Source organism: Rhea americana, unplaced genomic scaffold (assembly GCF_003343005.1).
Source record: "Rhea americana isolate MKP2758 unplaced genomic scaffold, rheAme1 scaffold_194, whole genome shotgun sequence".
Classification (NCBI taxonomy): Eukaryota; Metazoa; Chordata; class Aves; order Rheiformes; family Rheidae; genus Rhea; species Rhea americana.
This window is the reverse complement of record NW_028186083.1, coordinates 1,452,692-1,470,707: the sequence shown is the minus strand read 5'-3', so window position 1 is coordinate 1,470,707 and position 18,016 is coordinate 1,452,692. Positions and strand designations below refer to the sequence as shown.

General features: G+C 37.8%; 1 protein-coding gene across 7 annotated transcripts in view; it reads right to left on the bottom strand.

Moving 5' to 3' along the window:
* BCAS3 (BCAS3 microtubule associated cell migration factor) overlaps positions 1-18,016 on the bottom strand; it is a 372,504-nt gene that overhangs the window by 228,526 nt on the left and 125,962 nt on the right. For all 7 annotated transcript variants that reach the window (XR_014895586.1, XM_085302933.1, XM_085302935.1 and 4 more), the window contains exon 16: positions 4,990-5,140. Coding sequence is in view for 6 of the 7 variants with exons in the window: in XM_085302933.1 (XP_085159059.1) it covers positions 4,990-5,140 (151 nt within the window). In the remaining variant the exon portion in view is untranslated. The remainder of the gene's footprint in view (positions 1-4,989; positions 5,141-18,016) is intronic.

Sequence of the window (18,016 nt, the reverse complement as noted above, 5' to 3'; positions counted from 1 at the left end):
AAAAAGGCAGACAATATACAAGATAATCCAGCCTTGAAAAGACAGCACCAGACGGCTATACTAGGTGACAGTAACACAGCAATGCCAAGGCAAAAAACTCACTGAGATTCTCCATAAGCTAGCAGCGAATTGCAAAGGAAAATGATTAAAATGAAGACAATAAATGATTCAAAATTCCAAAATAATTTCTTTTTTTTACTTAATTTGTTATTTCCTCTCTGGTTTTATCAAATTCAAATATTATGTTCTTTAATTTTGTTAGCATGCTTAATAAAAACATGCAACTATTTAAACTCCTAACAAACTGTGCAATATCCACTTACTCTAACCTTCATTCCTATCATGTTGTGATCTGAAGTGAGAATCTTTTCATAAAAAAAGACATCTGAAAATCACTGCAGTGAAAATTATTGTATAATTATTGTATTCCTTACCAATTACAAATAATTACGGAAGTTGCTTTGTTACCAGAATTCAGCATAGAAGCTTAAGATAGCAACAAACATGTTTGAGAAATGTGCCTAAAGGAGAGTATCTGGCTTCAACGTGCAAGCAAATTGACCTATTTTTCTCAATTATTTAGCTTTATCTTTTTTCTCCACTTTTTCATTATTGTTACCTTAATTGGATCACAACATCAAGACTTTGCTCTCCTTATTTTTGCTTGCCTCAGTAATAGAACCTGGGATAAATTTGGCTCTTTTGAGTCAAAATACATCAAATGGACATCAACAATTTTCAGTACATTTAATACAAGCAATGAGAAACATTAAAATGATAAAAAATGTCATCTTGATTCAGCAGGGACTTTACGTATTTTTCAATTTTCTTACGGGGTACGGAGAGGAGGACAATTAAAAAACAGGAAAATGGAATGAAAATGAAAAATTGAGAGAGTTTCACATTTAAAAACTCACTATCTTTCAGGCGGAAAAAACAAGATTTGCTCCTGTTCTTAAAAGGTGCATTAGGGGGTGTCTGTTTTGACAAGACACTAATAATGAAGCTGTTTCACTACAGCTAAAATTCAGGAAATGAAGTACGATACAAATACAATGAGCACCCCTCAAGAAGTTAAATGCCACGATTAGAGAAGCCAACTTTTAGCAATTATTTTATCTTGTATTTTTCTCTTCCTTCCTATCACAGTCCAGCTAAGTTCCCACATTCGTTCCAACTGGAAACTAACTACAACTCATTCCATAAACACAAGGCAAGGTTATAAAAACCACTGCAAAGCACAAAGCTGTCTAACTTATTCTAATACTGTCTTTTATAGACAAGCATGAGATGGATGACACAGTTCTCCCCTTTCAGATCTACAAGCTCTTTGTAAAAGAGCAATGAATTAATCCATTCACTAGATTTGAGGAGGAAGTCAGCATTCCTATTAAAATTTTGAGAGGGAAACTGAGGCACAGTTGTACAAAGACTTATTAAAGCTAGTTCTTTTACTCTCTTACATCCCCCTAATCTTTAAAACATAAGAYGCTTCCTTCCTCATTAGTATTAGTGCCCCTTTGGGAAAGCCTATCTGTTCTTCAGATTGTGCTGACAGTACAAACTACAGGAAAGTGAGTCAATGAGATGACAAAATACGGGAACAAAAGTGAAGAGCTTCATGAAGGTGGGGAAATTACAATGAGAGGTTTGAAAAGCAGTAAAGAAACACAGGGCAAGAAACAAGGAAACAACAGCGATGGGCAAGCAAACAAGCAAGCAAAGCTCTGAGGCACCTGGTGCTTAGCGAGAATATAACTTGCATTAAAAACAGAGTTCAATGAGTGATCAAAAAACGTTCTGAAACCCACAAGTTGACATGAGAAAAAAGCATCCGCGATAAACAGTGCAGTAATGACACAACTCCAGATCCTGGTGTTTCATTCCCATAGGGCTACTGTGAATAATTTTTAAAAATTTACTGCTCTTCTGCTTGTCAAGTGAAGTGACATGCTTTGCAACTCAGCTTGAGACAGACATTAAGAGCACTGATCGATCCTTTTATGCAAAAAATATTTTGTTATACCTAAGCAGAACAAAAAGCATCTTTTTGCTTAATTGAAACTGTAAAATGTAGTTAAGAACTTTAATATTAAAGAAGCCTTTCAACTGCTAAAAGCAAGTACAATGGACAGTCACAGAACTGCTAACTATAAAATATTCTTCTGGTCTTGCTTTTATTTTCAGAATTGTACTGTTACAGATTACGTTTATAATTCTTTAAAAGTAACAACAACAGAAAAGGAGTCTGGTTTGAGTGCTACTGAACAGTGCTGGTAAAATCCAACTGATAGCAAGTTCTCCTTTTCTGATCACTGCACAATCACAAGGTTAAGCAGCTGCTTCCAAAGAGGAGGCTTGTTTCCTCGGAGCAGTGCTTAAAGGTGCTGACCATGTAGGTGTAAATACATCTGTCTTTTGCCATTTGCAGTAATACATGCCTCCTACACTTCTCCGAGTGAGGCAGATGGTCCCTGTCCTGTCTAAATGTTACACTGTACAGACTTACATTGCTATGTGTTTCTAGAAATATGAGGGCAGATGTTAAATATGTTAAACACACGCTTTGCCCCCTGGAGGTTTAAGTTAAGGCTGCTGTCTCAATTTGGTCATTTTAGGCATGCCAGGCTTCTTGGATCCTAGGCATTCCTCTTAAATCCCTGCTTTATAAATACAGCTTTTCATGTTAATTTTCTGTACTTTCATCAAATATTTTGGATGCAGAACAAGTGAAGGAAGCTATCAGCTTAGCATTACACATTCACACCGGCTTTGCTGAAAATTATGATCCTCATTCATAAAAACTATTTACACAGCCGAGTATTTTCCAGGACTGTTTGTTGCTGCTGCTGTTATTGTTTTTTCGTTACATGTAAGCCTGAGTATTTTGAATTTAAGCAATTTAAAAATTATACAGAATAACAAGATGACAGTTCATGCAGGGTAAAGATTACTTAATGAAAACTATAAATCATTTGAATACATTTTAAGATACATAAGAATAAAATGCTAAATATGAAACACAATTTATTACATCCAAAATAGTTGTAGAAAAGTGTTGGTATCACCACATTATTTTCACTAAAGAAACAATCTTCATAAAGGTCGTTAATTACTATGTGGCAATCAACTGCTTTGGTGTGTTTTTTTTTTCCTCGCCACTTCTCCTATGATGCTACCTTCCTTCCTGCAGACCCTCAATTGTCTTTGTTTTCTTCACCTATGCCTCTTGCTCTCCAGTTTTAATCATCTATTTGGTAAACTACCAGCTCAACTCAGAACTGCATTTCTGTCCTTCTCCAACTTACATTCTCTACCATTCAAGACATCTTTTTGATATTTTCCCTCTTTCAGGAACTGTATCTTTCTGCTTATTTCCACGCACATCAACTTCTTCCCGATGTTAGCTCCCCTCCTGTCCTCATCCAAGATCACACCTGTTCTACACTTTCCGATTACCAACACAACCCATTTCCCTTGCCTGTGATTAAATTTTAAGTAGGAAAAAGCCTGCAAATATAAGCACTTGAAATGTATGCATGAAAAAAGCAAGCCACATTATAACCCTTGTCCTATTTCTTTACTATTTAAGTCTCATTCACGATTATCTCTGAAGTTTGGGAACACGGTCTCTGTGCTTAAGGCAATTATATGTTCTTAGTTCAGAATTTGGTTCTACAAGCTTAGTGAAATTCCTGTTTACAGCAGCCAAGAGCAGGCTAGGATTGACAGATACATATGTATGTATGTATATCAATAGTTATACAGGTGTTTAAGCTTTAGAATCTCATGGTGCACACTTATACTGCTAACAAATAATAACAAATAAATTTTACACAGTGTCTTAAACACTTAATTGTACAACATGGGGTAATTAGGAAGAGAGGGAATAACTCTGAGTTCCTCTTGGAAAGCAACCCCTGGATCAGAAAATACCAGGTAAAATTCACCTTATTGTTGATGTTTAATCAAGAAAACAATGAAGCAAGCAAGATACTGCCTACTCCTTTTGCTAAAATCTAGGAAAAAATTACAAATATGTAGCAATCTCAACTGTTTTGTCCAAATACAAGTCAAACCTGATCTATTTTTCTTATGAATATAAAACCATCACTCTATAACAAAATGAATGAATCAGACTTTAAAAATTCAACAAGAAAATTCTCAGGGTTTGAAACCCTTTTAAAAAGGAGGACAGGAAAGGAAATTACCAGTTTTATGTATGAATTTCAAAAACTCAAATTTTGAGATTAGCAAGACAAAAATATAACTGTTGCAACAGTACCAATCAACTTAAAAAATTATAAAACTCTCAAAAACTTCTGAGTAATTACAAAGTACATACATTTAGCAGAGCTTTTCACAACAAATATTTTTAAAGTTTTTTACATACGGCACACCAAAGTGCTGCTGGCTCTGGAATGAAAATCATGAGTATCATGGTACAGAACAGTCACTTAAATGGAAAAATAATGTCAAGAAAATACTGGAATTACATTTCCTCTTTATATTCATCCAATCTTACTGTGATTGTCAGAAATTCTCTCTCATGGAAAAGTTTGGAAATCAAAACAAACATTTTTTGTGTCTTTAAGGTTAAAACCACTTCATAACTTATTCTGACTGAATACTGGTCTGCTTATGCATCATACTAATTTGTGGTGTGAAACTTCTCCTGATGTCAGTGTATGGCATAGTACACTGACATAGTACTTCCCATACAGCAGACTGCAAGAAAATAACCCATCCAAACAAGCACTCCTGAATTCGTGGACAGATCTGGTTTTTAGGTTTTGTTTGCTTACATGATGCTAATTTTCTTTGCTAGTCCCCCCCCAACCACAACTTTTCTCCTATCTATTTTGTTGTCATTAAATCGCATATACTGGAATAAAAGGATGAATAATTTAAATATCATTAGTGACACAAACTATTTCTTTTTAAATCATAAATAACAAAGTTAAGAAAGGTTTGTGAGGATACACTTACCCTGTGCGTTTGGTGATGGTCCCTAATGTCATTGGCTGTTTGATTTGAGCAAGAGGCAACACCACAGTCAGACTTGGAAGAGGCAAGAGTCGAGGGTTCCCAGGATTATTGTTTGTGAAGTTATTGTAAGTGTCTTGGCTGTTCAATTTACCTTAACAGGATAAAGAAGCAATGAAATATATTACTGAAWTTTTTTCTCCATATATCATTGCTAATAAAAAGGAATAATGAGCTCCAATCACAAACAGAAACAAACCCAGAAGAGACATCTTGAATTCAAGTAAAAAAAAAATATATATATATATATACACATGTATGTATGTATGTATGTATGTATATATAACAAAAACAATATAAAGACAACAGATACACCCACATATACTTATTTATGGGGGTTAAGGTTCCCTTCTAGAGAAAGGAAATTATTTATGCTGCTGTCATTTGACAGAAAGATCTGTTCAGTCCAAAAAACAAATCCTAGATTCAAATTTGCTATTAAAAATATATATATTCTYGAAGGGAACTATTTTCCTGAAGTACCACATACTGAGCTCATAACTGAAAGTCCTGAAACGGTCGCTCTTGTTGTCTTTAGGGATAAAGGCAGACATAATACAAATCTGCCGTACTAAGAAAGGAGGAAAAAATACCACAAGTATCTATACAGAGTAGAGCCAACCCAAAACATATTTAAAGATCAAAAAAGTATTGAAAGAGTAACAAAGTTTATATTCAAAAAAGAAATAAAACAAGCAAAATATACCTATTCAAAAGAAGGAAGAGGAAAAAACATAACCAAAAAAATCCTAAATACACTAAATTTAGCTTGTTTCAAAGAGGTCTGTGCTGGATACACACCCAATTGAGATACGCTTTCTTACTTTCTGTATCATTCTGTAGTCACAATCTTTCATTCTTCAGTTAGAAAAGGAAACTAGCTACAAATTTCATGGATAGTAGAGAAAGAAATGTGAAGAAACCAAAGAAAGGAGTTAAACAAAAAAGGGGCCAGTCTGTTTATAACAGAGTCAGAAGTACTTTAAATAGACAAGCAACCATGAATTAAAAGGTTTAGATCATTAACTTGTTTTTCAGTGTTCCTATAATGCCGTGAAATGCTGGCTTTGTTCTTAATCAAAAGGGAGCCATATTGGGAATTAGGTCCCTAAACAACTGATGCATTCTACACAGATATTATACAAATCCCAGGCCAAATCCATACAATCTGACTGAAGAGCAGCCACCTTTTCTCAAGGAAGAAAAACAGCACAGAAAAGAGTTTCTCACAGGAAGCTGGCTGAAAAGCTTTAATGGTACTTCAGATGGATTGAAAATAGGAAAAGGAAGGCGGAAAAATCTTAATGAATGTCTCATCATCCTAAAGACACTCAATGCTTCCTTTACCCTTCTTTTAATACTATATAACTGTAAGCTTTGGGTTTTTATTTATTTTTCTACAAAGTACATAGACCTCTGCATCTTAGAAAAGCACAATAACAAAAATGATGAAATTACAAAGTGTATTTTGTGTTTAAGTATCTGGCCTGAATGTTGGTCAATACATTTTAAGAGAAATAGCAAGGCTTTAATGAATAACAACCCTATTGAAGTCTCAGAGAACCGATTTCATTAATAGCAATTTTCCTGCACCAACTTGGAATAAAAAGAAACAGGAAGGGAAAAAAAAACAAACTCTTTTTTTAAATTAAGACTGAGATGTAATTAATTTTTTAAGATTAGTTTCATAACGCATCCCTGGTTCTTATAGAAAGCAGCATGAATAGTTTTTTGCATTATTGTCCAATTAGTTACTGCTGTATGTAATCAAAGCCTCTCTGAAAACGTCTCACTCGCCTACATTCACCACGAGCGACTGCATGCTACACAGCAAACAGGGAGYGATAGCTACGGAAAGGGTTGCAACTGCCTCTAATTTGTTTTCTTTTACTTGTTAGGAATATAATGATTAACTATGAACTACTGAACCAAATGACTGCACTGTACCAGGTTTCTCTCTCTTTCTCAAGGCAAATTTAATTACTCCCCTGTCAACATCACATAGTTTTCCAAATGCAAAACTTACTTTCAGTTAATTCAACAGAATATCTGCAGCAGAAAGGTGAGATATTTACAGACGTCCCTCCTACAAGAGGATGAGTTTCTTTATTTCTACTCAGGTTGAGGAATCCCAAGGCAGTTAAGGATACTCAGAAGACTACGAGATTAACTGACCATTTAGCATTTTAAGAAATATTAACATAGTAGTGAAATCACATGTATTTTTAGGCTCACAGAAAAGAAATCACAAAGAAAAATAATAAAGTGTATAAAAAGAACTGAAAAATGCATTAAAAAGATGGTGAAAGGGAACAAAATCTAGGACTCTTTGGCACTAGAAAATTACAAAGCTATAAAGATGCATTACTCTTTTACATCTTTACCAAATTTCTGACTAAATTATGTTTTAAGCACTTTGCAGTACAATTCAGTTACAAGAAGTATTTTCTTAAGAACATTATTTTTGACTCATTTTATGGTCTTGGAAAAAAAAAAAAAAAAAAAAAAACCTATACAACTTAGTTTTCTCCAGAGCACTTTGATACGTGATATTTACACTTTCATTAACATGAGCATTTAAATTTGTGCTACAATAAGATACTAACAGAAGCTGTGGCATCTACTCTGTACAGAAGGAAAAAAACATTTCATTTGAAAACAGTCATAACAACTATAGGAAAATAAATAGATTTTTATCTTTCTCACAAGCACTGCCCAGCTGGTAAAACTGTACCTATATAAAATTTCCTTCGTAAATTGCTTCCAGTCCTCAGAGAATAATTTGCTAAGTGCAACATTAGGTAAGAGCTGAGATGTGATTTGTCCATAATTCCTCAAGGAAAGAATATTCCGAGTTCAAACAATTCCATTTTAAAAGAATAGCTTAATGTTTATGTATACAAACTTCCATAAAAAATTAACTGAAGTAGAGCTCATAAGTTTCAGCACTTCACAGTATAGATGTAAAAAATTTCAAGTCACTTAAAAAAAATGTAAATATCCAACATATATTCAAATAGATTGCTAGGCAACAGTTATTATTTCTACAACAATATTAATTATATGTATTTTAAATAACTAACTGTGATATAAGACAAAAAAATGAAAATTGGAACACTGCAAAAAGGAGAAATTACTTCTGATGGTAGAGTTGTTCTTGAAAATCAGACCACAATAATGTTGAGATGTTGCAGATGAACCAGGTTAAGGAAAATATTGCTTTATAGAAAAAGTCTAAAAATATTTTCTTTCATTTTCACTGAATTATTTTAAGCTATTTTTACGATATAAATGTTCTATACATTCATATCWTCAGTGTATGCAAAATGTTACCTCAGACCTATCAGAAAGATTAAACCTTGTCTTCTTAACAGCATAGCCTTGGGGATACAGTAAATGCACTTTCTGACTAGCATCATTTCTTTACTAAGCATTTAGGAAAAGCTTTATTCTAGATTCACTATTGGAATGGGAGTGTCAAACGTTACATTTAATAAGTCATTCAGAAAACCTCACAATTTTATGGCGCGCTACTGCGTGCCTCCAGAAACTCAGTGAGAAGCCACCCYCCATTCCTCCAGCCCTCAGAAGTGTGAAGCTCCTCTTGCATTAAATGGSAGCTCTGTGTCCAAACGATTGTAGGATCAGGCCCAAAGAGCACAAAGAATGCAGTCAAGCATCAACRTTATTTCTGCAGTTCAAGCAGTTGTTGATTCACTGTCAAAGGACGCRACAAACAAGCCAAAGTTTAAGTCCTCCAGAAACACCAAACATGTTTTGCGTACTCAAATCACCTTGCCGTGTGTGGACAGTATATACTAACACTCGTAAGGTAATGCATACATTGGCAAGAATAACCCYCCCAAATTATAGCTACAACAGAGCAGCTTCACTTAGCACCAACAATTCAAAGGCTAAGTTGGTTTTATACTGAATGTTACATGTAAGTCACACTGTACTGACTACTCATGRAACACTTTCTACTGCAATTAATTTAGAGAAAACTAATCACCAGCAGCAGCAGCACCACAATTTCATAGCAAATGTGCCCTCTCAAAAATTAAAGTCCTAATATTTTCTATAGAGCACCCCTACCACTTTGCCTTGGTGATTAGCCAGAGTTTGAGCTTAGCAACCTTCAGGACAAAGTTCAAGGCAAACCCTTTTGGTCAAATGTGCATTTCCAAACTGTTCATGGTATATATTAAAAGCAGCCTAGCTTAAGGTTCATTTTTCTATATTCCTTGCATTTGCCTATACTTCTATATGCCCTCTTCAGCTTGGGCCACAGCTCAAGATGCCCCACAAAAGGAAACTCTTGCATTATTTCCACTCAAATGTAACAGATTCAAGAAGGATAGAAAGGATCCATAAGGGTCCAAATTCCTCATTATCACCAAACTCGAATTACAAAAACTCCTACAATTAATCCTAAATCAGCACTTGAGACTTCCATTGCACAAAACTATATCTCAGTTCAAGCTGTTGATGAATCTATTTACTAATTTTACTAAGGGGCTTGCAGGCAGAGAACAAGCACACAATTTACCAAAAGCAGAGGATGTTCTGCCTTTGGTATTCTAATAGCAAAAGTTTACTTGCATGTACAGCGTTTCTACYGAGTTATGAAAAACATAACCACTTAGTTCTGTCTTGGTACCTGTTGGCTGCAACAAAAACACTGTCATACCATCCATTCGAAACCCGAGCCACATTTTTCCACAGATTTTATTCTACAAATACTCATAGGAAAAATGGACTAAATTGAGGATAAAAGTGAAGCAAGAAAACAACAATGGGCTTTGTTGCTACACATAGGGAATGGCCTGTCATGTTAGCCTTGCAAGGGTATATTCCCAAGCCAGTCATCATTCACATACTCACTTCCACTATTAAAAAAAAAGAAAAGAAGGAAAAAAAAGTCTGTGTGGGGGGGAGGCCTGAAAGTGCCGGACAAAAGAAATCCCAGCAGACAAAGAAAAAACAAATTAAAAGCACCATTATAAAACACAGATGCTATAAGGAAAATAAACTTCACAAGATTTACCGTTTTTTGACAAAGCTGGACATCTGTGGAAAAGACATCAGTAGCTACTCCCAGGTAAGGCCTTGCAAAGCRTATGTCTCTTCTGCTTCACCTTTGCCTGACACCACTACCTTCCTTATTTAGGATAAGGCTGACTTCATAGCTGCAATATGCACCGATTTAAAACTACCTGGGTATGTCAATATCCATCATCTAGACACCTTTGACATGGTAATATTAAGTTACTGATAGCTACAAATTTTAATTTAGGAGCACTAGAGAGTGGTTTTCCCCCAATTACTTTTAAAAGTATAAAATACTCAAAGGCACGAATGTGAGATACAGACATTTCATCCAATCACATATTTAATTGTTACAAATATATTTTTGAACATGAAAGAAAAGCTAYGCTTAGGAGAAAATGTACTAGACTTACTAGCTTGCAACACTTTATAAAAAGCATTCAATCAACCAAAAGTAATTAATATAGTAAACTTGTCCTCTTCTGATCAACTAAGAGCCTTGATGAATTCAGGCCAGGTTTCAATTTGGTCAGCATTTGAATGGAGTACTTCAGGGCACTCTACTGTCAGAGATCATCTTTTAGGAGAGATGGAGAAAATCATGCTGATTTTTGCAGCTTTTAATGACACACACAACAAAATGCAGCGCTGTAGATAAACTCATGCTAGCCCCAAGAAGCCTGTATATTAACAGAGCACAGTGCAACCAATGTTATGCCAAGGTACCCTACTAGTTCCTCAAAGTATCATGCTGATGTAGCTACATTGACCCATCTACTGTAACTTTGCCCTTCTCTTCCTTACATGCACAGCACCATCTTAATACTACCAAACTGTTACCTTCCTCAACTCTAGCTCTAATACATCTATATCGGGGATCACAGCCTCACATGCAGACAACAGCCTCAACCTAGTTTGATCTGTTAGAGGAAACGGTACTTAGTAATCCATGATCTAGCTATAGATCCCAAACTATATTCCTTAACATTAYAGGGATGCAAACATCAACTTAGCAAAGTGAAATTAAATAAATTTTACCTATTAAATTCCTCCTAGCGGTTTCAGGTGTGTGTGGTCTGTCTCYACTTTGTCTCACCTGGTTACTAAGCAAGGCAAACAGGACAGTGTTTTCTAGTAGGAGAGTAATAAGCATTTTAGTTTTTCCATACCCTTGAGATAAAAAATTAGTGGCATTGAGCACCTCTCAGCTACAAAGTAAAAGGTTTGTGTTGATTTTTCTCGTTTCCACTCCTCTATTACTCTCCCATATAAAAAAACTCTTGATTAATAGTAACATYATTAGAATTCAAAATCATTTGATTAGTCTTTATATCTTACAGGACTTAACAGATCAGGTTTCAAAGTGCCCCACATATTTTAATAACATTAACACTACATATAAACATCTTTAATATGGTACATAAAAGCACAGTAACTTGAGGCTACGTAGTCATTGGCAGGCTGACTTCAGAGAAAATGAATTTTGTTTAGCTGTTATTTCTGCCCAGTGTAATGCTGAAGATTCCTCAGCTAAACATTCACTAATTATATAATGCAAGAGAAATAAAACCTTTTYTAACTGGAAAACAGCAAATACCAGGGAAAACAAAAGTGTCATATATGTGGTGGTTTATTTTGTTTTGCTTTTTATTCAATATGAAAAGTTTCACAGATGAGAATAAAAAGCTTCCCAGCTATAGCTCCAAGACTTTCACCCTCTTTTCTGACCTTTTCTCAGACATGTTCCAGTATAATCTGTAATCTACTACAGTCGGAAGAGGAAACAGCAGCGCCCTGGTGAGAAACACTGCCTTGTGACCTGAATAAAGACCTCTGCGGAAGCAATGCTGGCTCACAAAAGTAGTTTGGAAAAGTATGACAGACAAATTCAATAGCGTCCAAAGAAACATTCAATACTTTGAGCACTAATTACTGCCAAAGTGGGTTTTTTCTTTTGTTTTATTCAAACATGTTTTATCTTTGTAAAATGTTACTCATTTTCCTAGAAACAGGAAGTCAAAAGTCAGCTAACTGTAATTACTTTAGTTAACTAAAATTAACACTTCTAAATTAAATCCACWCTGCAATTTCCTCAAACTGTATTCTACCCAAGATTAGCTTCATTTCTCACCCTAACCCTCAACATTTACAATACAATTACACCCATTAAAGAAAGTATATTTTGTATTAGCTACAGCATGTATGCACACATGATTTAGCTATTTATAGCAATTTTTTCTCTCAGCTAAACTGGTGCAGGTCCAAAACCTATCATTAAATTAATTCTGTGCAAACTGATGTGAGAAAGTAATGCAGCCATTTGTTTTTGTAGTGTTTAAAACTGCTTGTTATTGAACTTTCTAAAACACAGCTGCACTAATTCTCATGCTTATTCTATGAAAGCAGAACTTTCTGTCTATTTGCACACCGGAAGGCATGTAACGGCGACCAGCAAGCKCATACATCCAGCATGCAAACACCARTCCAAGTGTCTCAGCTAGGGATGAGAGACAGACTCCTCTGCCCTCTTAACCAAGCTTCTTGAACGTCAGCTGTTCTAAGCTCTACTCGAATTTTCAAGTTTCGTGCAGCAGCATCTGCACAAAATCTGAGCATTTCCTCATAATACTCCTCCTTCTAAAGTTTCTTTTCTTCTACCAGTTTCAGTTTCAGAAGCTTTGTCCCTCGGCTACCAAGTGTCCCACCAATGCCCTGAACATCTCTTGTCCCTGGAAAAGGTTAAGAGACGAGAAACTACAACAGATCCCTTTGCTGCCTGTTATCTCTACCAATCCAAAGTGAATTATGAAAAAKCAATTCCAAATTCAAGCTCTACTTGGAATTAGGATCCGGCATTAACTTCTACAATTAGTGATGTATGGCTGACCACTATTCCTCCATACATGTTTTTTCTTTTCCTGCATGGAAAAGCAGCTACATTCACAGTCTACAGGAGGCAAAGAGGAGGCAAAGCCAGGCATGCTAGCAACAGCGACAGCATTCTGCTCTCACTCCCCGGAACTGCACGTCAGCAGCTACAGGAACATCCACAGACTTAACTACCAYGTTAAAAACGCTCTTCGGAAAACTGGAAATGAAAATCTGCTTCTCTTACTGTTTCCCCGCCCATTCTGTACAGGTACAGACAGGGTACCAGTTTGTTGTACTACAGTTACTCCGAAGATCTGCACAGTTTAAGTAGCCTTGAAGCACTTAATTGGAACCCAGCCTCCCCCCGGAAACACACACACACACACACATCTGGCCTAATAATTATCTTTCAGGATTTATTTAACCGAAAACATTGTTGGTGCAAAGCTCAACTCCATCTATGGGCAAAACTCTCCCTGAAGTAAAAACAACAACAAAACTTGATTGCCAGCTGTTGGCTCCAGGCTTCACATAGCCAAAAAGCAGACTGCAGCAGTAACACTTCAGCTGGTTTGCTCCAGATGGTAGTTACCAGCAACATTAGCTAAACTGGCCTTTCTACTATTAGGTCATCTCTAGCAAACGCCAGCTGTAGGCAGGGGTCCAGAGAGTTGCCATTCTGTTTACACACAGCTTTGCACCTTCAATTCTTCCCAGATTAACAGATTGCAAGATTGTTTTCTCCTAATTATGGGTATGCCTACGTAGCATTTTACGGACAGATGCAAAGGTGCACTGCCCACGCCCCACAATGTGTGGCTACCACAGCACTGCACCTGACTTTGTAAATTCTTCTGCAGAAAGCTCAGACTTAACACTCTGCTAATGTGGTTACTACCGAGGCAGGTTCTGAGCTCTGTGTGTTGAAATAATTATTCAATTTCTTGTACAAGGAAGTTTTAGTAAAACATTGTCTCCTGGTCAATGGTAAAGGACTCAGGAAAACAAGTATGCACTATTACTGCTCCTTGTCATTTCCTTCATGCTTTCCTTCAGGGACGCCTCCAAGATGCTTCAGCAATGCAAATTTTAGAAAAATTGGGTCCTTCAGACTTCCGTTTCAAATTACATAGGAAAAAAGAGATCTTTGCAAGCTATTTCCTTTTTAGTACTGGGACAATGTCAGAAAAACTGGTCAGTTTGTGTTAAAATTTTAAGAGATTAATCTACATATTTCTTGAAGGAAAGCTCTGTATGCAACTGTGTTGGGCGAGGCAAAAGGAAAGTTCAATAGCAGCCCTTCACCCAAATTTAGCTCATTAGAATTTGGTATCTATGGTAAACAACATGTTAACAATACCTTTGTGGCTTATTTTTGTACATTTTTACCTATACCTTATTTTCCCTTGCTCTGTCTGCAATAATTAGCATATTTTTTAATGACTGAATTCAAACCAGGTTGAATGCACAGTATTTATTCCAAGCTATGTAAAAAAACGTGCCTTGAGAACCACTGCATATGAGAACTTGATAATAATAGCCATGAATAATTATAATAAATGGCTTGTCTGAAACACCCATAGAATAGGAACTAAAGTAAACCATAGCAATCTCTCTCCCTCTTCCACCCACCACACACACCCTCAGCAGCTCTGCTCTTTTACCCATGACCGTTAAGGATGTTTTCTGGCTCTGTGACAGCATCGTGACTCAGGTCATGAGAAGTGTCAAAGATGCATTTCCTTGAGATGGGAAAAAGCAACTGATTTTAACAGCCCACAAAGACTAAGCAAATAGAATACGCCAAATCAGCATATTTAAGAAGGGCAAAGATAAACCTTTTAAAAGATACAAGTATATTTTATTTTCAATCTTACTGCTTATGTTTCTTTCCATAAAGTGTTTACATTTTTCAGACTACCAAAAATGCACAGTTGATTTAAATGCCTTACTTAAGAATAATAAACTCAAAGACAACAAGAGCAGCACCCATTTACTGCATAATCAATCACTGATCGTATACACAGAATGTGATTCAGCACTACAGGCACAAGGGGGTTGCCTTGGATTCCCTTTCAGTGGTGGCAGCAGCTGTGCCCCCAAGGTACCCACTGCTGGGGAAGCAGACAGGGCTTGAACTCAGTAACTTCACCAGATAAAATTACTGTTCCTAACAGCTATTCTCTCATTCCTTTCTCTCTCTGGTTACTAACAGAGCGCTTCATATTCAGGGGACTTCACATTATTTCCTTCCAAACCTTTCTTGTCATGCAACACCTTCAACAATTAAACCTCCTCCGTCTGCTTATTCGGTCTCTTGCAAAGCTCTAGATTCCACCTTCTCGCCTTCCGATCACGCGTATCATTACAGGCTTAGATCACTTAGGTAAAACTACCTTTTTTCACCTATAGTAGCTTCCTCAAGCCACTCCTTGACCCACCAACATATTCTGGACTATGCTGTCCTCCCTGTCCCAGGCTCTCTCCCTTCTGACCCGATTTCAGCTCTTTCCCCTTTTGCGCTTCTGACACAAACACCATTCAATACACCCCTCCTGGCTGAGTCATTCAGTGACCATCTCTTCTCAGTTGGTTTGTTATTTCCAAGATTAATCTTAGCAACTGCTTTTATGGTGATCATTCACTATTTTCCACAGTGAAATTCCACTCAATTGCACATTGAACTCTCCTTTACAACATCGTTCAGCTCTACAAACCAACTGCATACAAGCAAATCTGGTTCCTCTGGTCATACAAAGGTTTTCAGGATTGAAGCAGCCATAAAATGGTGGTGCATATTCCTTCTTGTGCATCACTACTATCATGGTTACTGATTTCCACTGGTGAGAATGGCAAACGCCCAGCAAAAGCAACGCACAATCCACAAAACATCTGTATTACTCAGGATGTACAAGAAGGAAATACGCCAGCCTGTCTTTCATATCCTTGGTTAACTAGTAAGAGCTGCAGAACGCAAAGCATCCTTTTACTAGTTAAATTATGAGGAAAAAGTTGAGACAACAACAGAAATAATAGAACCCACAATGTCATTTTATTAAATCATTTTCAGGGAAACACTTTAAAAGCTGATTACGACGTCTCGTTAGACTCGCTACGACATGCTCCAACACATCAGCACTTGACTCCACGGAAGTTTTTTTAATTTGATGTTAACCAAGACTGAAACTATCCACCGAAGCAGGAGAACTTCAGTCCAACTCCTCTCTCGGTTCCAGCCCTCCTTGCACCTCCCGGCCCGTCTTCGCCGCCACACTCTCCTCCGCGCTGCCCATTGCTGCCCCTCTCCAGGTTTACGCGCAGTATTTCCGAAAGAGGTTGCTGTGACCCCTGCTTTGGCATTCGCTGTGTTAAATCACTCAGTCATATTTTTACACTTTATCTCTCAGGAACTGCAGTTCCCWTCTGATGTCCTCCAATCTTCAATTTACCTGGAATATTCACAACTTCCTTCTGAAATGCGTAGGCAAATACACRTTTGCCCCAGTCTGAGACCTACACTGTTTACCGAAGCCCACTTTTAAAACACTTCATGTACAGATATGAACTTCCCTTGTGACAGAATTTATCAGTCTACTTCCCTACTTACCCTGAAGGGAATGGATCTTTTCCTTCCGCTTCAAAAAATATGCAAAATATACCGCCCGCTGCTTTCACTGCACCGTTGCAATACGGCAGCTAAAAACCCGGCTCGTTCGCAACCGCTGCGGCAACGGCCGGTGCCCGACCCGGTGCCTCCGAGGGGCTGCAGGTGCCCCACGCGCCCCCACGGCATCGGCCACCGCCGGCCACGCAGCCCCAGGCGCCCGCAGCGCCCGGAACCTTCCGGAAGGCGGCGACCACCCTAAGCCGCGCCAGGCAGGAACGGCCCCGCAGGCCATTTGGGGATTTTTTGTTTGTTTGCTTTAAATTGCYTGCAACCTCTAGAGGGAAACGCCATGTGCGTGTGAAGTTAACAGAGCAGTTATAAATTATAACCGGCCCTTTCCTCCCCTGAAGTCAGAGGATCTACAAGAGAGACTCATCGACTGCAAGGTAAACTCTTACTGCCCTAATAAAAAATAAAAGTCTCTTCTTACGGTATTCAGTATGTTTTACGTGTACAAAATAACCAAGAGCACACCTGAGAGCTTGTCTGGAGTCATCAGTAAATATGTATATTTAAAAAAAGGAAAGAGAGAGTGTGTGCAATCAGAAACACATTCTCTCGAAGCATGAATAAAATTTCCTCTGAAAACTTATCTCGCACAAGCCAGAGTGAAGTGTTACTCCGGCAGCGCGCGCAGGAGGGTAAGTCACAAACCCAGACCCGGCGCCAGCGGCGCCGCCTGCGCGGCCATCGCTGAGAAGACGTCGCCCTCTAGAGGGGCCGCGACCGCCGCCGCCGCCCTCGGCGCGACGCGGGGCCCTGCGGAGCAGCGGCCTCCGCGGAGCAGSGGCCTCCGCAGCGCGTCCCCCCGCCAGACGGATCCGGAAAACAAGCCGGCGGGAACGGCCGCCCCCGAGAAGGACATTCCCAGCGCAACGCCGCCGCAGAGAGTCACGGTCAAAGAGGTGTAAGCACGGAGAGCACGTCAAAAATTGGGCCCGTTCTATAGCATTCTTTATTGTTTCTATACCTTTATAAAACTTATTTTCAGGAGATAGATGCTACAGTTTACAAAAAAAGAAAAAGCTTAATAGAGACATTTCAAATAACTGTTCTCAGCCCACRTTTACATTGCCAGTTCTTAAGTTAAACTTCGGAAAGGAGCTGCCTCCCAGTGTTTTAAGTTATTATATAGTTAATTTTCTTTGAAACTATTTTTGTCCTCCTCTCTCTAAATAGGTGGTTTCTTAAGTGAGTGTTACTTAAAGGAAACCAATCTGTTTTTCAGGAAGGGCTGATGATGTCAGTCCTTTCAACTCTGCTTTCCCATAAGAATTCTTCTAGTAAAAGGAGTTTCACTCTGGGAAATAGTGAAAAGTAACGTGAAAATATTTAAAGCATCTCAGACTGCATGCTTACCAAACTTCTGGATTTATGCTTGGA